This window comes from Tremella mesenterica (genome assembly GCF_000271645.1).
Source record: "Tremella mesenterica DSM 1558 unplaced genomic scaffold TREMEscaffold_6, whole genome shotgun sequence".
NCBI classification, from domain to species: Eukaryota; Fungi; Basidiomycota; class Tremellomycetes; order Tremellales; family Tremellaceae; genus Tremella; species Tremella mesenterica.
Genome location: NW_006711230.1, coordinates 189,817 through 208,628, shown reverse-complemented (window position 1 = coordinate 208,628; position 18,812 = coordinate 189,817). Strand labels below are relative to the sequence as shown.

Below are 18,812 nucleotides of genomic sequence, written 5' to 3'. Positions count from 1 at the left end.
CACTCTCCCTTGAAATACACGTTTCTCCCCGACTTGAATCACCAGAAAGACCAAAAGTTTTCAAGCCGGGTCGGGATCATTGATGTCCTCTTTGTGGATTGGCATCTCATGTTTTTGTGCTGTAAGTTCTGCCATCCTGGCAGCAGCAGCGGAACGACCACCAGTTCTTCCCACATCAAAGACGTAAGAGATTTCTTCCATCGTCAAACCCTTCGTTTCGGCTTTGTTGATCAGCTTCTTTCAACCATGAATATGAGAAAGACTAACGGAAATAAACCCAAATGATACCTGTAAGTATGGCCAATATGGCGATGTAGACGATATAATATTTTCAAGCGATATCATCGAGGGCGATTGGATTAACCCAAGTATTGACGGCAATGGCGACATTTTGAACAGATACCCAAATAGCCATACCTTTGATACGCATATGATAAGGGAGTATTTCGACTGGATAAGCGTATGCTAAAGGTGTCCAATCGATATCTATTCAATCAACAATTTTGATCTTTCCTTGAAAGAAATATATAAATGAATAGACATACCGTAAAACCCATAGTATATGAAAAGAAAAGGAATAACAGCGGTTCCGACAGCTTTAGTACCATGTTGAGCATAACCAGCTGAAAGACCGGTAATAACACAATAAGATAAAAGCATACCAATGGTAGATGCTAACCAAAGAAAACGTCTTCCAAGTTGTTCCACATAAAGACAAGCAAGTGAAGCTAAGATTAAATTCCAAATGGCCATCCCACCATTTAAAGCTTCGATTTGTTTAGGAGAGGTTATACCGATACTGTTTAGGATAGAAGCGAGATAATAAGCTACGAGAGCATTACCGACCCAATTGGTACCGACTGAAATGGTGAGGATGACGATTAAACGACGTCGATTGGCGGAAGTGGCAAGGAAATCCATATAAGATACTTTCTTTGAAACTTCTTCATCGGCGAGAGCAGCGACTATTTCTTCGTATTCGTAGTTGATCAGAGGATCGGCGAGATCGCCATTGGCATGATGTTTGGCAAGAAGTTCACGAGCCTTTTCGTTTTCACCGATTGACACAAGCCACTATACTTGTTAGCAAGACTTGCTACCACATGGCTATGTCAAGGGAAATAGAGCAGGAGGAGAAGGGGAGAATGAAATCAATGAGTGTCGATAGCGAAACGGAGAACGCTAAGATGAAGGAGGCTACTCACTCGAGGAGATTCAGGAGCAGTCGCCGTCATGAGAAGGACAAGGCCAGGCCCGAGGAGTTGAAGATAACATGGAAGTCGCCAGGCTCTGTTTCCCGTATAACTGAGGGTGGCATAACAGGTCCAACCTGAAGGTCAGTGAGTTCGGAGATCATAGCAGAGTAAGCGGAGCAGTTTACACCAAGACTAGCAGCGAACGTGATCATCGGTTGACTATGGGGTAGGTAAATGCAAGACGGTCTCGTGACTCACCAGAGATAATAGCGGCCACATAGTAAATACTGCACTGTCCTGGTCAGTATGTGCGGCGTCCATAAGACAAAGATAAACTCACGAAGAAATCCTCCAACAGTGGCCCTATAACGAGGATGGGCGATTTCTTGTACCAGTGTAGGACCACATGTTAAGCAGAAAGCACTTCCTACACCCATCACCTTATAGGTCAGCTCGAATCATACTTCTGATTGTTTCATGTGGTTAGGGGAGATAAACTCACAGCTCTACCAGCGATATACATTCCCCAAGATGTCGAAGCGGAGTTGACAATGGCCCCAGCCATGACAATCGCAGTTCCTATCCATATAGCAATGAGACGTCCGTATCTCGTAGCTACCCAGTCGGCAACAAAGGCCATGACAACCATAGGTAAGTAAAGGATGGCACCTGCGAGACCGAGGATATTTCCAGTAGGATGACCGAAATATTCTTGCCATTGTGGGATACCTTGAAGACCATTGAAGAGAGAGCCGTCATCTCGAATGTATCAGCCAAAGTTGTAGAGATCCCAATAGATTTCTGAGTGTACAATGTGAGTCATAAACAGGAGCATTGCTGGAAAGGGGTGAAAGGGAGAAGCAAGTCGCGTGAGCACGCGCGGCCCTATATTTGGCCATTCCACTTATGCCGGTACGCCGGAAAGAGCGGAGGACTAGGAAGGAATGGGAGGAATTTTGAAAGACGGAGAGACCGAGTGAACTCACAACCAGCAAAGAAAAGTGTACCACATAACCCAATACAATGTACCATATTCCACCTGAGACCTGAATCACCGTCAGCACTACCACCACAACCACGACCATGACCATGACCACGAAGGAGACGGAGACCAAATAAGTCACGACTCACAGGGATCACGCTACCACCATTTGGCCGTGTTGTTCGGGATCTCTCTGAAGTGAACGGGGATACCGTCTTCGGTGGGCATGGTGATGAAGATGAGGGAGGTGTTGGTGTTGAGTAGAACAGTATGCAAGTAGGTGCGGGGCGCCTTGGGGAACTCGGAGAAGGTATTCTTATATGCCAAGTCAAAGTCAACCTGGAATACAGAAGTTGTGGTCACTACCCCGGTTAGTTCGGATAGCTCGGATCAAGCAAAGCGGATCAAGGTACGGTCAATCAATCAAGGCACACTCACGCCCCCCTCAGGTCACGTTTTTTGGAGATCTTTCAATTTACCCCACATCGGTCCGCAACTCCGTGTCCGGAGTCATCCTCACCTGTAACGCCCTGCCTCGAGTATCCGATATAGAAGGATGAAAGCAATGAGGTAGCGGTCATCTATCCTTAGACGCCCTAATCAACATATCTAACACTGACTTGATTTGACTTTGATACCATCTTGATTCCTTCCCTCATCATCTGCAAAGTGAATCACCATGGCTCATCCTTATCAAGCCAGTCAGCTTTTTTCCTGTCGAGGATGGGTCGTCCTTGGTGAGTCGTCCATGTACAAGAGCGATTTAAGAGTTGATCATCAGTTACGGGTGGTGGAACAGGTATCGGCCTCAGTGAGTAACCTCAAGAGATGTAAACAGTTTGCTGAGAGGATTAGTGTGCGCCAAAGCGTTTGCAGCGAATGGAGCAAAAGTGTACATCACTGGTCGACGTGAAGAAATGCTTAACAATGCCGTCAAAGTACATGGTCCAGCACTCGAGGAGCTAGGAGGAAAGCTGGTTCCGATCGTGATGGACGTGACCAAGAAAGAGTCGATCTTAGCCGCGGTGGAGGTTGTCAAGGCGAACGATGGTTTTCTCTCATGGTAAGTTGTAGTCAATGTGGTATTCTGTTGTTAAGGAACACGGTTGATAGACCAGTCTTGTGAATAATGCTGGTGGAGAAGGTGGACGTCCTACTCATGGTCCTAAAGACGGTATCGAAGCCTACTCCAAAGCAATGTTCGCAGAAGCGGACCAAGTGGAAAAAGCTTGGCTTAACCCCTATCAACTGATGTGTGTCGCTCCGTACCTCTGCACAGCCGCTTTCCTTCCTCTTATCGATGTGGCAAGAAAGAATAGTCCTCAGAAGATTCCTGGAAATATTATCAACATTTCGTCTTTGTCAGGACTGACGAAATGGTCGCAGAATGGACAATTCGCTTATAACGTGAGTGGCCACCTCCCCTAGATTCCCCTACTTCCTGGATTGATATAGGTAAGGAACTTGTTGCTGAGGTTTCAGTGTGCCAAATCCGCCGTGATCCAACTCACCAGGCTCCTTGCTACCGATCTCTGTCCTGAGCATCTTAACATAAGGGTCAACTCCCTCGCGCCTGGTTATTTCGCATCGGAGCTCACGACTGGCAAATCAGGCTCGGATAACTTCTCCCCCTGGCCATTGGACGAATACAAAGCTGAGATGAAACGGGTCCATTCACTCTCTGATAGGCCTGGTACTGAACAAGAGATGGCTCAGGTGAGTCGAGCCGGACAACTCGTCATCTCATACCGATCCTATAAATGACATGCATCCCGTGTTTATCGCTCAAGGCAGGGCGTAGTATGAGAGGGGCGCTGAATCAGATAGGGCATTCTCTACCTCGCTTGTAATGGATACGTCAACGGTCAAACTGTTCTTATCGATGGAGGTCTTCTCCTTCGCCACCCCTAGAAAGGATTTGTAAATCATTTCGAAGATCTTGTAGTCATACACATGACATGCACATCGTGATATTTTCCGAGCCGTAACAAGGGTTGCTCTGGTGAACGAGTCATCTACAAGCTCCGTGATCTTTAGAAACATCATTCCTGCACTTTGGCACTAAACTCTCAAATTTCCTTCCCCTTCTTCTCCAACTCCAAAAACTGTTTTCCAGCACCAATAATAATTTCTTCAAAAGGAGTCCACCTCATGCCAACTTCCTTTGTCGCTCTGTTCATCAGCACGAATTTTACTTGGTCCTACTCCATCACCTGAGTTCAAAAAAAAGCCGGCATGGAAGTGACTAGGGGAAGGATCACATTGATGACTCACTTGCTCCCGTCCCATTTGAAAACATCATCCACGGCCTTCTCTTTGAACGGTGGTATCCTATGTGCCTGATCCGGGAATGCCTTCTTTAGAACGCTAGCAATCATCTCCTGTGTGAACCCGTTGACGCCGCATAAATACCGTTGACCTGCTGCGTGAGGGAGTAACATGGCTCGAACATGGCATGTGGCCATATCCCCTATATCCACACAGGGAGGGGCGACAGGAGCTGTCGGAATGGATTTGGCGTCGAAGAATTCTGCTACACGTTGACAGGAGAGTGGCAGATCTGCGGGAGTTTTGACAGGTTGTTTCGTAGGTCCGAACACTGTGGTAGGGATGGCTCTAGGCTTCAGCATGTCCACCAGATTCGTGTCCTGTATTCTAAACTCCATCGTAAGTGAGAGAAGAACACTCATGAGAAAGGGACAAGGAGATATTGAAAAGTAGCTTACACGCTCAATTCATATGGTGGTTTCTCAGTCTCCATATATTTCCAAGCAGCTTGTTCGGCCTCTTTCTTTGAACAACCTGGAAATCAGCATCCTTCATTCCCTCCCTCCCTCGTGCCAACGTAAGCACGTCCAAGACTGCAAAATGAACGACGAGGGACCGCGCGGCAATAGTAGTCTACCGAGGGGACGTGGGGTGACAAAAAAGAGATGAAAAGACTCACAGTATATCAGCGCATCATCAATCTTCTCTTGACACGCCCTCTCATAAGTGATAGGACACCAACAACTCTCATCATACACCAAATCCGGGTTCCAAGGTTGACCATAATCCTCCATGGCTCCGAAAGACGAAGTCACTACGATTCTTCGTATCCCTTCCACCTTGTGAGCAGCTTTGAGAACGTTCAAAGTTCCTCTGATGGCAGGAAGTAGCATGTCGGCTTCTGGGTCATTACAGCGGACTCCCAGAGGGAAAGCTGTATAAATCACATAATCAACACCCTGATGATCAGCGGACTCTTCATATAACCCTACTCCATTCTTCGGCTGATCATGTTCGAGCATATCTTGGCATACAACCACCTCAGGAGTTTCCAGCAGCAGGTCCTACAGGAGGACTTGGTCTTTGGAACAGAGGTCAATGTGAGGGAGAAAGAGGAGATACTGCACTCACCTTAACAGCGTCGTCAAATGCTCCTTCAATAACAATATCGGGGACGTATGACCACTCAAGTGTTTCCTTGAACTGAAAATACAACTTCTCCCATGTTTTCGCTTTATTTTCATTTCTCACTGCTCCTCGAACAGTCCAGCCATCATTGAGAAGCTGAACAGCGATCTCAGTAATTAAATACCCCGAGATCCCACTGAAGATCAACGAGGCGTCGATGAAAAGAGAGCTTGGAGTCCGCGGGGGAAAGGGTGGAAGACGATGACCTACGTGACGAGAACAAACAAACGTGGGACAATGGTCGAGCACCATTTGGCACATCCGTAGAAGTTTAGCGGCGTATTCTACACATTCTTTTTGTGCGGCCTGAATGAACGCGTTGGGGGCTGCTAGAAGGACCTCTGGACGGGCGGCTTCAACGAAAGTAAATATGGCGATTCGACAGAGATCACAACTGCTCATCAGCTCTGAATTCTCTAATGTGGCAGTCATAGTATTGTTGGGATAGTCAACTCACTAAAAGATGTAATGCCAGACATGAAGAGGGAACAATGCTGTGATTTGAGCGGAGTGGATGGGGAAAGGCATTCCTTCAATCCTCAATTTCCAATTCTGGTGGAAGATTCTCTTTCCATCATTGCAATGATCTTCTGCATTTCCAAGAAGTTGAGTTATCCTCCCATGGATAAGTTGTATCACTAGACAGATTTCTCACATATCTAAAGTAATGTCAGCTTTTATTTCTCCTCATCTATGTGAAGGAGATACGAACGAAAGAATTTTAGTTCTGATTGCAAATGCACAAATATACTGGCATAACGGACTTTGAGCTGTACGTGGATTTTGAGTTGGACTGGACCATACACCATCTTGACCCATATCTGGAAGTAATAATCGTCCAGAGTCGTACTCCTCTCCGCTCGAGAACGCATCTTCGTCACATGGTAACGGGATACGCATGGCCGAATGAGGGATGTTTGTGTACTCTGAAAATCCGTCTGAAACGTACATGTCGATCATGTACACGGCCCACATGAGACGACGACGTGATTCGATTTCAAACCATGAAAGACGGGTACGTTTCGATTCTTGTGAATTGGCGTCGAAATTATTTAGTCGGAGGGCGAAGGCCAGTCTGACAAAATCAGCTTCAGACCTCCTCCAAATACATCTGACGAGTCATCAGATGGAGAGAATCGCGGCGCCGCCTCACCTGATAGCACTGCCCGAAGTCATCCATGTCGCTACCAAATCTCTGGCATATAGGTCAAAGTGGAAGCATATGACCAGACTCCCTAAGGTCGCGCTGGTCATCCGACCATTTTCAATTTCCATCATGGCTTGTCGTTTTGCCTCGGCGATCCATTTCTGTGCCGGTGAGGAGTCGGGCAAAACGAATTTGGCAGAGATTGCACAAACTGCTAGCAACAAGCAGAGAGAGACTGACTCATCTTCGACTGCTTTGGTGAAGGTTGGACGATGGAGGAAAGGGAATATTGTACATGGATAGACTTCAACGAAATAGGCGTTCATGAGATCTCGTATGAGTCGAGATGTACCAACTTGACTCATGACGGCTTGACTGTCAGTCAGCTTATCTATCCTTCTTTCTGCAAAACAAACTGAAACTCACAACCTAGATAACGGAGAAGTCGACGAAATGGGCAAATGTACCGCTTGAAGATCTTTCTCGTATACACATGGAACACCTTTGAGTAGACAACCTCCGCATTCAGGTCGTTCTTTGGAACATTCAATAGAGGAAGATTGACATGCTAAGCAAGATGATCCGTCCCCTGTTTTACGCAGTATACGACGTTTAGGGAAGACTATCAAATATCAATTCCTCTCTGGTCCATTCAACAATGAGGGAAAGACTCACGACCGTCATCAGGAGTATCCCAAACACATCTCAAGCCCAATCGTCTGCATGCTCCACATTGACCTCCTTGACCATCTCCGTCGACTCCTGGATGTCCATCCTCGTCGCATCGTACTCGTCGACGCTTACACTGCAAGCACCCTAAAACCTCAACTTGGTAAATCAACATCATAAGCACTTCAACTCACCTGTACGAACACGCGTCCTTTTGCCTTTGGGCTTGCCTTCAGTTTGAGTTTTTGAAGAAGACCGCCTTGAATCTGTTCCGGGTGTGGGGGGGAAATTGTCTGCGGGGGTCCCTTGAGTACTAGAGGGTGTCCTAGTTGATGATTTCTGTGCTCCAGTTGAAGCATACTGTTGGTTTATTTCTGAGTTCTTGTAATTTTGGATGTGACTTTGCGAGTGTGACGTAGTAACCATGGATAGAGGCGAAATCATTCCTGTCCCTGTTCCGTCCAATCCACCCCTACCCGCGGCCGAGACGGACTCATGTCCGTCGTGGGTCTGCATAAGGTTGTCGTTTCAGGTAAAAACGTCGACCTCGTTGCCTGGATACCAAGAGCTAGTGACAGAACAAACGAGTGAACCGGAAGGATGACAAGAATCGTACAGATTCAAGCGGAATGTCAAAGAAGAAACCACGTCGTCTTTACACTTTGACTTATTGTTAAGCCGTGTAAATCCGTTTGAATGACCTGCCAGGTGAGCTCAGCCTCTAGGAGTGTATCTCATATGAACGGAGACTATGAGAAGAGTAGGAAGCTGAAGCTCCAATACCATCCTAAACAGGAGTGTAACCCACCATAGTCCAATTGGTGAGAGGCGGGTAACAGTAGAAGCCGAAGAACCGGACCGAATGACCGTTCGCTCGGTTAGGTCGGAATGGTCACTTGAAATCCTCCTCAATCTCTCCTACATCGTTGTAGGCATTAGCATACGGAGCTGAGAATTTCATTCGAAAAATGTATACATTTGTTGCACCAGCTACAATTGCGTACTCGTACTCGTACTCTGATATCCATTCCCCTTCTCCCGCATCTTCTACACGTCATGCTTATCTCCGCCACCATAAAGGCTCTCCGATCCGTGCGCCTTCCCACTCTTCCCACACCCCGCCCTCTCGCTGGGTCTGGTCCGTCACTTCCTACCATCCGCTCACTCGCCACATCTGTAGAGACCATCAAGACCACAGAAGCCGGTGCCGTCACTGGTACTCTTCTCAAGGGTATCGATGGTAAAGCCGCCTACGCCACATCCCTTCGAGAGATCCCCCCTTTTCCTTATGCCAATTTGTCGAAGAAGGGACCCTTCGGTGATTTCCGTGACGAACTCGCGAAGGATGGAGTCACCGTAGTCAAGAATGCCATCCCCAGAGAACGAGCTCTTGAATACAGGGACGAAGCCTTCAAGTGGCTCGAGGCTTGGCCATTTGGGTTCAAGCGAGACGATCCCAGTACATGGAACAATGATCATCTTCCTATCCAACAGCCCAACCGTCCGGGGATGTATGACGCATATGGGGTCCATCACGAGCAGTTCATGTGGGATATACGGACCGAGCCAGGGGTTCATGGGGCCTTTGCAAAACTTTGGGGAACAGAGGAGCTCGTCTCGTCGTTTGATGGCTTGACCGTGATGTTACCTACAAACCCAAAACCAAAGGAGATGGTGAGTCCAACCATAGAGATTCACCCCGGACGTTTGAGGACATAGTAGAGATCGATAAGTATACATGACTGATCATCAGTTCTGGCCTCACATCGATCAATCACCTCATCGTCGAGGATTCTTCGTAGCCCAAGGCTTGGTCAATTTGAATGACAATGGTCCACAAGATGGAGGGTTGTTGGTGATGAAAGGATCGAGCTCCGTATTAGAACAATTTTTCGATGAAGTCGGCAGACCACCACTCCCTTCGAGCAAAATCGACTGGCACCTCTTCTCGAGAGACGAAAAACAATGGTTCCTCGATCACGGATGCGAGTGGGTGAAAGTTTGCGCCGAACCTGGTGACCTCATCCTGTGGAGCAGCTCGACCATTCATCAAAACACTCCTCCCCAGACCGATCAACCTCGAGTGGTCAGCTATGTCTGTATGGGTCCCAGCCACCTTCAGACCTCAGAGGATAAGGCCATACGTAGCATGTGTTGGACCCTTGGGGATGGTACGGTAAGTTTTCTGCTTGACTACCTCAACCAACTCATTGAGATTGCTGGGTGATGTAAAGGTTGGGGATCGGGGAAAGGTGAGTAGGGAAATCACTGACCTCAGACACACGCACCTTTCCACGGCGTCGCATCTGCCAAAGTCGCACCATATATCCGAGATCAAACGGGGCTGCCGGATAGGGAGTGGGATCGACGCATCAATCCTGTCAAACCGACGAAGAAGGTTTTACAGTTGGCTGGTCAACTGCCATACTGAAGGATGACAAATGGACTGCTGCTGTCTGTTTGACCCCGGAAGGGAGCCATGTGGGAGTCAACCGGGACCGTTGGGACTTTTAGGTAGCAAGATGGTCTTGATCAAGTCATGATAGTGTATCCTTGTCTTGATGGAAAGCTTTCCTTGTCTTGTAGATATCGTACATGTCCTAGAGCGATGTAAGATGAATGGCAAGATGTAAAATGTCACACCGGTGCCTGCCCACCGTTTGTTATCTCGGAACGTTCCGAACCCTACCATGACTCAGTCACTACTACTACTATGTACTGTCATGCTACTTCTTCCTCCCTCTGATTCCTGACATTGACGCCTACTACATTTTCCAGGATCATGGCCGTCGAGCTTGAGGAGGGTAGTATCCCCGCTGATGCTCTCGAAGCTTTGAGGGTGGATGCGAGTCTACCCATATGTCTGGCTTGTGGGACCCAATATCCGGTTGCTAGAACCGATTGTTAGTATCCTCTTCGATCTCCGCTAAGCCCGCACCATCACTCTTCAAGTAGAGGTAGTTGCCGAAGTTGACAAACAGGTCCCATATGCGAAGATCCGAGACAATTCGTCCCTCCCTCCGGTCAAGCATGGACGACCTTGGCCGATTTGTCCTCCAATAGAAAACACACCCTTCTTCCCGATAAGGAGGATAAGAGAGTGACTTTCATCCAGACAATACCGGGTTTTGGGATTGACCAGACTCGTGAGTTATCCTTCATGTTCACCTTCCGTCCTGATTATCCTGTCTAGTGGGTGGAGTGACATCGTTTGAGACAGATGAGATAGAAACGAGCTGATGATAGCAACATTGATCGAGACCGGGTCTGGTAGTTACATATGGGATTGCGCCGCTTTACTCACTCCTCATCTCATCTCATATCTCAAATCTCTCAAAACGCCCTTGAAAGCGATAGCTATCTCTCATCCTCATGTGAGTATCATTTTTGGTATCTCTTTTCCCCTGTCGTGTACGCGCCTCCCTGAAAGTCCTTTTTCCTTCGTATTACTTAAGTTACCCGCCCTGTCAATCATGAGGCAGATGCTGGGACCTGTACTGATCACAGTTCTTCTCTACTAGCCTGACCTGGGCAAGGGTCCTCCAAGTCCCTTTATACATATGCGAAGACGATAAACCGTGGTTCCAGCGTCTGAGCGATGTCTCAGAGGGAGAGATCAAGTGGTGGAGAGGCAAACAGGAGTTGGGACCTGGTGTAACGGTGATTCAATGTGGAGGGTATGTCCCTGCCGTTCTCCTCTTATGTTCTTCCGTTCCTCAACTGCTCATTCACACCTTGCGAGTATACCACTTCCCAAGCACCCCTGCAACTGGAACGCTGACGGACTAGGCATTTTGAAGGCTCCGCTATCCTTCACTGGGACCGACTGAGTGAACCCGCTCCCCCCGTCGACGACTTGCCGACCTCGCCAACCCCAGTCTCAGGTCTCATCCTCACAGCAGACACCATCATGGTTCAACGCACGCAGAAACGATTCACCTTCTTATGGAGTGCGCCTAACATGGTGAGTACCTCAACTCCTCTATTCTCTCCATGTTCAAGGATCTTGTCCTTATGAGAGGTTGACTCTATAGATCCCCTTAAACCCTACCGATGTCGTAGGTATCTGGAACAGGGTCAAAACTTTCCCTTTCTCTCAAGCGACCTCCTCGTGGCCTGGAAGGTTTATTCGATCAGATGCCAAGAGTGTCCTGGAGGAAAGTGTGAGGGAGTATCTAAAGGCCATGGGATGGGAATGGGATGGTGAGAATAGCTTTGTCCCTCTGTAATCTTGTCTCACAGCTGGTTGTAGAATCTTTCGAGTATATTCATGCAAAGTAAAGTATCGGTCTGAATTTGAGCTTCATAGTATGGACGTTTCATAGACGCGTGATTGCCACTGGCCAATGAAGAACATCGCCCCCTTCCCCCACCCTTCCCCCGGTGACTCGGTCATCAATCTACTCATCTTCTTTCCTCATCTCCTCTTCTATCTCACTTTCTTACACTCTTACCAGGGAGATATACAAGATGTCATCCCCCCCACCTACCCCCAGTAAAGATGCGCCAAACCCTGCTGCTCTAGCAATCCCTGCTACCCCTGCGACCCCATCTCCAGGCACAACTGATTCCACCACACCGACCCCTCTGGCTCCTACCCCGGCACCTGGTGTTGGCGTCTTGGTGGATGTCCCACAGCATGCTGTTGAGGATCCCGGTGATGTTAAAGTCACAGAATTACATACCATGTTTCCCTCTGTGGAGAAGAGTGTGATTGGGATCATCCTCGAATCGTGCGGCGGTAGTCAAGATAGGGCCATCGAGCAGTTGCTCAGTATGACGGACGAGAATTTCAAGCCGGATGAGTTGGTACACGTGAGGCAAGAAGAGGCGGTGAGCTCAATTCTCTCTCAAGTACACTCTCATACCTCCCTGATCCTTCATGCTGGCGTCTATCATGAGACTACCGCGAAGACTCTGCTCAAAGGCACCCCCTAGGGTTCTGCGACTGATGACGGACCATGTGTAGGACATATCACCCAGGAGTTCTTTTAATCACCGGTAGATACTGGCTGACGTCGACAGAATCAGCTCGACCTCGATGCGGAGTTCGCACGCTCCCTACAGATACAAGAGGACGAGGATAGTCGTCGGGCTATGGCTGCTCCTCCAAACCAGCTGCCTTATCAACCCCGGATCCGTCATCGTCAGCAGCCCGCACAGGAACCTCAACCTCGTCAGAGTCAAGAAGGAATGCACGATCGATATGGGTGGCAACCTCAGGAAGGTCAACCGGCTGGCATGCTGAACGTGGAGGATAAGCTAGCCAAAGCGGCGGAGGGTGAGGCTCTCCAACCTTCACATCATCGCCTCGGTTCTCATTAATATTTCACTGTGAAGGCCGTGAGATCCGCTGGAGTGACATTACTATTCGAATTGCTCAGTGCTGATACCTTAGTTGGTAAACAGACCTTTTCGTCCCTGCTCAACAAAGCCAAAGGGGCTTTTTCGGACTTTCAAGCTCGTCAAGCTCAACAAAAGGAGATGGCTGCTCAGTCGACCTCTTGGGGTGCTCAACGTGCACAAGGTGATATTTATAGACAGCCATCAGCCCCGGGAGGAGGTAGGGGAGGGGATCAAAATCGCTCAAGGGGCTTATGGAATGACAGTGCTTCGTGAGTTTTGGTCTGCCCTTCGCGATATTTCTCTATCTTTGCACATCTCCTACAAATCATCATCATGCTATCCTGCTGACCGACAGATACTCATCCAGGAGCGAATCATTTTCATCAGACGGGACTGAACTCCCGCAACCCCAGCCGAGACAGGCTCAACCTGTCCTGCACCAATCTGCCGCCCGTTGGCAACCCTCTGACGCATACGGTGAGTATCAAAAACCCGTCCTACTCAGCTGACGGGCATAGATGATCCATTACCACCGAACCGTACACTATCGGGCAATCGTATCGAAGTGACACCAGGTCGTCGATCTCCAGCTAGCGGTCCGAGCCCTCCACCCAAGGGGACTATCGATCCTGGTGAGATGTGGCCTCTACACTTATCACTTATCCCCTTATTTCCTGTCTCGTGACATCTCGTGTGCCTGAAGCTGGACTGATTTTGTAGCCAAATTGGGTATACTCCCGAAGAAGCGTGTCGATCTGCTGTCAACCTCTCCTCCTGTCGGATCCGCGGGCGCGAAGGGCAAAACGCCTCTAGACGATGATGATGACGATCCTAATCCATCATTGCCTTCCGCCCCTCTGAGTGCTTTGGACAAGATACCAAAGACACCCCCCGCCTCGAGCTCCCACAGATTGAGAGACAGTGACGAATTGGATTATGTCCCGTATGTCTCCGTATCCGGTCATCTCGGCGAGGCTAATGTGTAGTAACCCTTTTGATGAGAGGTAACTTACGATGATGATGCCCTTTTACTTGATGTGATCAACATTTGCAACTAGTCGAATAGGTAGCTTGCTGTCACCGCTACTACACCTCGGACAGTGGGAAGAATTGCCGGACGGCTGTTGCAGAAGGGGGGCACTAATAAAGATTTCACGCACATTGATGCAGCTCTCCGTTGGCCGTTGACCGAGCCTCGGCAGTTGATTACTTCTCAGACGCGACTTAATTGCCCGACGGCCCTTTACGAAACTTGGTTGAATAAGGTTCAAACGGATGTCACTCCATCGGAAACGCTTCGGCGGCGTTGTAATCGCATCTCCATCTTCTACCCTCCACCCCGACCCAAAGTTCAACCATAACACCATGGCCGCAGAGTATAAAGCTAGCCAAATACTGACCGAACCCCTCACCAAATCACTACTCATTTCTCAAAGATGTCACTTACATACGATCGACACACTACAGCCGAGCAAGTCTGTAAAGAGTTCGCTCCGCAGATCAAGGGCCGCACCATCTTGGTGACGGGACCCAGTCTCTCAAGCCTTGGCTTCATCACTGCCGCTGCCATGGCAGCGCATGAGCCTGGGTTGTTCATCTTGATTGGGAGAAACGCGACCAGGTGAGTGTTTTGTCGTTAGATCACCTTTCTTCTCATGGATGACGCTGACACTGGGATAGGTTGCACGAAGCCGAAGAGGCATTGCACAAGATCAACTCTGAACTCGAAATCAAGATTGTCCAATGTGACATGTCTGTCATGTCTGAAACCAAGAAGGCTGCCGAGGAGATCTTGAGTTGGAATGTAAACATTGATATTTTGGTCGCCAATGCCGGAGTAGTGAGTCGGAATGATCTGATACTATCTCTTCCCTCGTCCATCTCTCAGACATCAGCTTGCCATGCTTATATCTCACTCGGATATGCATGCACGGAACAATGATACTGATCTTCTAGATGCTAGTACCAGAGACCATCACTCCCGAAGGCTTCGAGCTTACACTCGCTACCAATTATCTGTCGCATTTCTTACTCGCGACCTTGCTCATGCCTCGTATCCTCAACAGCACCTCCAAGAGGATCGTCTGGGTATCAAGTGGTGCCCATAAAATTACGGATCTGAGGTGGGATGACCCGAATTTCAAGGCCGAAGGATCGTATGACCGACTTTTGTCTTAGTGAGTCATCTCGCGCATCACTTTGCGTTTTCGCATTTTACACCCCAGTGAAGTAAGTGTGCTGTGACTGATGGTACAGCGGACAGAGTAAGACAGCAATGGTCCTTATCGCTCGCCAATTAGCCAAGCGTTATGGGTCTCAAGGCTTGCAGTCCTATTCCTTGTGTGTGAGTAACACTTCTTAACATTAACCCCGCATTGGTCAAGAATATTGTTGACCTCTCAGCCTGGACCAAACCCGACAGCTTTGTTGGACCACTTGCCACTTGAAACCCGAGTGGACTTTGGCAACCGGTTTGGAGGGCTATACTTTGAGAACGGAGATATCAACTATGACTCGCCGGTCTGGAAGAAGCCTGAAGAGGGTGCGGCAGTGTGAGTTTGTGTTCGAATACGCTACTTGATCAGCTGGACCCCGGCCACTATATCTCGGACTCATTGTGCCCCTCTCCCCGTCCTCTACCTTTCCGGTGTGTAAATATCGCGTTGATAGTCGCTGATTTGTCAGGATTTGTCGCGCCGCTTTAGATCCTTCCCTGGAACCTAATGGCGCCTTCTTGGAAGACTCGTTGATTGCTGAGGAATCTTGCGCATCTTGGGGAAAGGACCCGGTAAGTCATTGTCAATCGTCACCACCTTCGAGCTGCATGAGGAGTTTCACCACTGACCAGCAGGCTTCAGTCGAAAAGATCTGGGAATGGACGTATAACGTGCTCGGCGAACCAGTCCCAAGTGCTTGATCGGTCACCTCCAGCTTTTGACACGTGTTCAGACACGGTAGAGAATGTGATCCAGAAATAGGGTAGGGTAGGAGATACTGGTGTGTATGTATGCCATGCATAAAGTTGGGCAATATTGAATGACCTTTGCTCAATTACCATCTATGGAAAATCCAGATATCTACCATGGTCGAAGTGGGAACTTCTTCTCTGCTTCCGTGTCGAAGATGTTTATGGGCCAGTAGGCCGGGATGTATTCACCAGGGACATTCCCTCGAACCGGATTCTTCTTTCCAGCCTCACTGATGAGCTTGAAATCTTCTTCTGACAATTCGAAATCGTCAAAATTTGCCTGTTTGTTAGTCACCCTTCTCTCACATCTGCTCTTTACTCTCTTACAAGAGTTTCATGTGGGGTCAACTGGAGGAGGAACAGAACTTACAGCAATTCGACTGGGCGTGACTGATTTAGGAATCACGATGAATCCCTGATGAGCACCCCAAGCAATACAAACTTGAGCAGGCATCTTTCCCAATTTCTGAGCAACTGTTTGTATCTCCGGTAGGTCCATAATCCTCGGTTTACCAGTCGTGTTATTTCCAGATGGAGAATAGGCAGTGATGACTATTCCTTTTTCTTTACCTGATGATCAGTCTACGTTACTATGTTCACATCTTCGCTTTCCCCTCAATGACCATTTGAGTAGTTGACGATGAAGGAAACAAAAGGGAAATTGACTAACAATAATCGAACAAATCTTGTTGTATCAAACCCGGATGACATTCAATTTGGTTGAGAGCCGGTACAACACCAGTAGCATTAATGATAGTTTCTAATTGTTCCTTGTTGAAATTAGACACTCCTATACTTCGTACTTTTTTGCCTTCTTCGTATATTCGACACATCTCCTTCCATGTGGCAGCGATACCAGGAGCTTCTAGATCAATTTTACGTCGGGTTGTACTGCCTTCTTCAAGTGGCTCGAGATCTGGACCGGGAGCAAAAGCCACGGGGAAATGCATAAGCCAAGAATCGAGATAAGGCGTTTGAAGTTGAGATAATGTAAGATCGAGATCTTTCTCAACGTTCTCAGGACGATGACTGTTATTCCATAACTGTTGATAAGCTCTCTTCATCCATTTTCTCATAAAATTCATTGAAGTGAAGGATGAAGACCGAATGTGTATTCTAAGGTTTTGAGGTAAGAGAGGGTCGATGAAACTCACCTTGGATACGAGGAATAATTGCTCTCGTGGTACTCCGGAAGAATGGAGTGCAACAGCGATCTCTGGTTGATTACGATATACAAGAGCACAATCAATATGTCTGTAACCGACTTTGAGAGCTTCGGACACACTAGACTCATCAGTAAAAACACCCAGCCTCATTCGTTGTAGGCTAGACGGAAGACTACGAGCGAGCGATCATGGCATCGAAGGGTTTCGCAGGGAGAGGAACTCACGCAGGTCCTACTTCACCAGGAGGTGATTGCCATGTACCATACCCTATCAAATCCACCTTAAGACCATTGTTTCTGAGATTATCAGCTCACATGAATGTATTTGACGTAAGGCAGAACGAACAGTTTGGCTTTACGTCCAAGAGCCAATCTTTGGCTGGTCGAAGAGAAACATCTTCTCCCTTTTCTTACTCCGCTTCGTGCCAGAAAAGTCAATGGAGTGAGGGCGAGACGTGACATGGTATAGTTTCAAAAGTGTACTGGCCGAGGTTGACCTGGGTCGGACCTTCCCACAGGCTTTAAGAAAGTTGCCAGATGTCAAGACAATACCGGGACCGCCGGGGCCGGAGGGGAAGTCGAAGATGTTTAGCCGACATTTAGCAGACCACCAGCGGCGTCCTCCTTGGTCCTTTCCCAATGAACATGAGCTCAATTCACATGCCAAACTCTTGGACTTAGGAAGACCAGACACGACGTCAAGGAAGATCTCATGGGCAGACTTAGGACCAAGGGGAACCTGTCATTTTCAAACTTGACCGCTGCCCACTCTACTACTGTAGGTGTCCGACAAGCGGATCAATACGGCGCCTTTTGCTGATCAGGAACGCGAACAACGGATCCGATAAATGATGCGAGGAGACTTCAAGGGTCGACTATCTTCACTTCTTCTACATACTGTACTTTTTTACCATCTGTCATCTTAATATGAGCTATCTCGATAAGATAGGGACATCGGTCCGAGTCGTTCTTGAGGATATACCATGCGGACCAGAACAAATGCAATTAGAAGCCATGGAACCGAGCTTGCTCTGTCTCCGTGCGGGAGTTTCATGAGTGGAGTCGATGTCGTCCCGGCTCTATGACCTACAAAGCTTGGTAGGATTCTTCATCGCCGACTCTTCTTCCATTGACATAACTCATCGACTTGCCGTCATATCTGTGTGAGTCACACGATGAACCCTTTCGGCCCATTCAACGCCGCTGCCCTGTTCAACCTTAAGGGATGGGTGGCCGTCGTGACTGATGGTGGTACTGGTATCGGTCTAAGTGAGTCTTCTCCACTCAATCCTTGAGTCATACATGATGAAACGAGAACATTGAGTGAAGGAGATATCTGATAGAATCAGTGGCTACAAAAGCTCTAGCAGCCAATGGAGCGAAAGTCTACATCACTGGTCGTCGATTTAACGTTCTGGAGACTACAATCAAGGAAGTTTCCACACCAGACTTGTTGGGAGATGCGGGAGGATCGATCGTACCACTTCAGATGGACGTGACGGACAAGGTTTCTATAACTAAGGTAGTAGAAGAGATTGGCGAGAAGGAGAAATGGGTCAATCTGTGAGCTTTCAATTGGTTGATCTCCTTTATCAATCGAAGAGCCCAGATCCATGTCTCAGGAGACATGTCAGGTGAGTGATGTGCTGATTAATTTTAGACTTATTAACAACGCCGGAATCTCTTTATCAAAAGCAGACGTGAGCTCAGCAGCCAAAGGTCCAGAGGCATTCCGGGATGGGTTGTTCAATGACGATCCTGCTCAATGGGCGCAGAGTGAGTGGATCTCCCGCCCTGAAAAATCTACCTTCATTGTGCCTATGTTATCCTACTTCTGATATCCATATAATGCTGCTGAACTGGCCCTCACCCCCCCCCCCCCA

The 18,812-nt window shown here is 48.2% G+C and overlaps 9 protein-coding genes across 9 annotated transcripts in view; 6 read left to right on the top strand and 3 right to left on the bottom strand.

Annotated features, from left to right (window-relative positions):
* Positions 1-331: 331 nt before the first annotated feature.
* On the bottom strand, positions 332-2,228 carry TREMEDRAFT_68871 (uncharacterized protein; the record flags this gene model as incomplete). Its single annotated transcript, XM_007005122.1, has 7 exons — positions 332-486; positions 546-1,074; positions 1,206-1,330; positions 1,455-1,493; positions 1,537-1,636; positions 1,699-1,955; positions 2,183-2,228. 7 exons carry the CDS (start codon positions 2,226-2,228, stop codon positions 332-334), a joined length of 1,251 nt encoding a protein of 416 aa, XP_007005184.1.
* A 730-nt stretch (positions 2,229-2,958) lies between these two features.
* Positions 2,959-4,089, top strand: TREMEDRAFT_30985 (uncharacterized protein; the record flags this gene model as incomplete). The annotated part of the gene is made up of 5 exons (XM_007004828.1): positions 2,959-2,989; positions 3,034-3,241; positions 3,297-3,585; positions 3,661-3,894; positions 4,006-4,089. Coding segments are annotated over 5 exons (846 nt in total), but the record flags the coding sequence as incomplete, so codon positions are not given.
* Positions 4,090-4,448: 359 nt separating this feature from the next.
* TREMEDRAFT_31271 (uncharacterized protein) lies at positions 4,449-5,886 on the bottom strand (the record flags this gene model as incomplete). The annotated part of the gene is made up of 4 exons (XM_007004861.1): positions 4,449-4,794; positions 4,905-4,980; positions 5,126-5,420; positions 5,578-5,886. The coding sequence occupies 4 exons, from the start codon at positions 5,884-5,886 to the stop codon at positions 4,449-4,451; spliced, it is 1,026 nt and encodes a 341-aa protein (XP_007004923.1).
* A 2,620-nt stretch (positions 5,887-8,506) lies between these two features.
* On the top strand, positions 8,507-9,881 carry TREMEDRAFT_68869 (uncharacterized protein; the record flags this gene model as incomplete). Its single annotated transcript, XM_007005121.1, has 4 exons — positions 8,507-8,542; positions 8,759-9,124; positions 9,204-9,626; positions 9,729-9,881. The coding sequence occupies 4 exons, from the start codon at positions 8,507-8,509 to the stop codon at positions 9,879-9,881; spliced, it is 978 nt and encodes a 325-aa protein (XP_007005183.1).
* Positions 9,882-10,232: 351 nt separating this feature from the next.
* On the top strand, positions 10,233-11,679 carry TREMEDRAFT_68868 (uncharacterized protein; the record flags this gene model as incomplete). The annotated part of the gene is made up of 6 exons (XM_007005120.1): positions 10,233-10,353; positions 10,432-10,596; positions 10,697-10,824; positions 10,958-11,127; positions 11,240-11,414; positions 11,485-11,679. 6 exons carry the CDS (start codon positions 10,233-10,235, stop codon positions 11,677-11,679), a joined length of 954 nt encoding a protein of 317 aa, XP_007005182.1.
* Positions 11,680-11,920: 241 nt separating this feature from the next.
* Positions 11,921-13,804, top strand: TREMEDRAFT_68867 (uncharacterized protein; the record flags this gene model as incomplete). The annotated part of the gene is made up of 7 exons (XM_007005119.1): positions 11,921-12,283; positions 12,476-12,660; positions 12,799-13,065; positions 13,152-13,273; positions 13,315-13,428; positions 13,517-13,739; positions 13,783-13,804. The coding sequence occupies 7 exons, from the start codon at positions 11,921-11,923 to the stop codon at positions 13,802-13,804; spliced, it is 1,296 nt and encodes a 431-aa protein (XP_007005181.1).
* A 428-nt stretch (positions 13,805-14,232) lies between these two features.
* TREMEDRAFT_62644 (uncharacterized protein) lies at positions 14,233-15,713 on the top strand (the record flags this gene model as incomplete). The annotated part of the gene is made up of 8 exons (XM_007004990.1): positions 14,233-14,417; positions 14,477-14,636; positions 14,753-14,919; positions 14,975-15,025; positions 15,053-15,140; positions 15,200-15,348; positions 15,482-15,584; positions 15,648-15,713. 8 exons carry the CDS (start codon positions 14,233-14,235, stop codon positions 15,711-15,713), a joined length of 969 nt encoding a protein of 322 aa, XP_007005052.1.
* Positions 15,714-15,873: 160 nt separating this feature from the next.
* TREMEDRAFT_62643 (uncharacterized protein) lies at positions 15,874-17,391 on the bottom strand (the record flags this gene model as incomplete). Its single annotated transcript, XM_007004989.1, has 6 exons — positions 15,874-16,044; positions 16,135-16,334; positions 16,435-16,807; positions 16,919-17,048; positions 17,155-17,226; positions 17,276-17,391. 6 exons carry the CDS (start codon positions 17,389-17,391, stop codon positions 15,874-15,876), a joined length of 1,062 nt encoding a protein of 353 aa, XP_007005051.1.
* Positions 17,392-18,104: 713 nt separating this feature from the next.
* Positions 18,105-18,812, top strand: part of TREMEDRAFT_31519 (uncharacterized protein) — a gene marked incomplete at both ends in the record, with an annotated part of 1,766 nt that continues 1,058 nt past the window's right edge. Inside the window, 3 exons of the mRNA XM_007004893.1 lie at positions 18,105-18,198; positions 18,279-18,492; positions 18,590-18,705. Of these exons, the coding sequence (XP_007004955.1) occupies positions 18,105-18,198; positions 18,279-18,492; positions 18,590-18,705 (424 nt within the window). The remainder of the gene's footprint in view (positions 18,199-18,278; positions 18,493-18,589; positions 18,706-18,812) is intronic.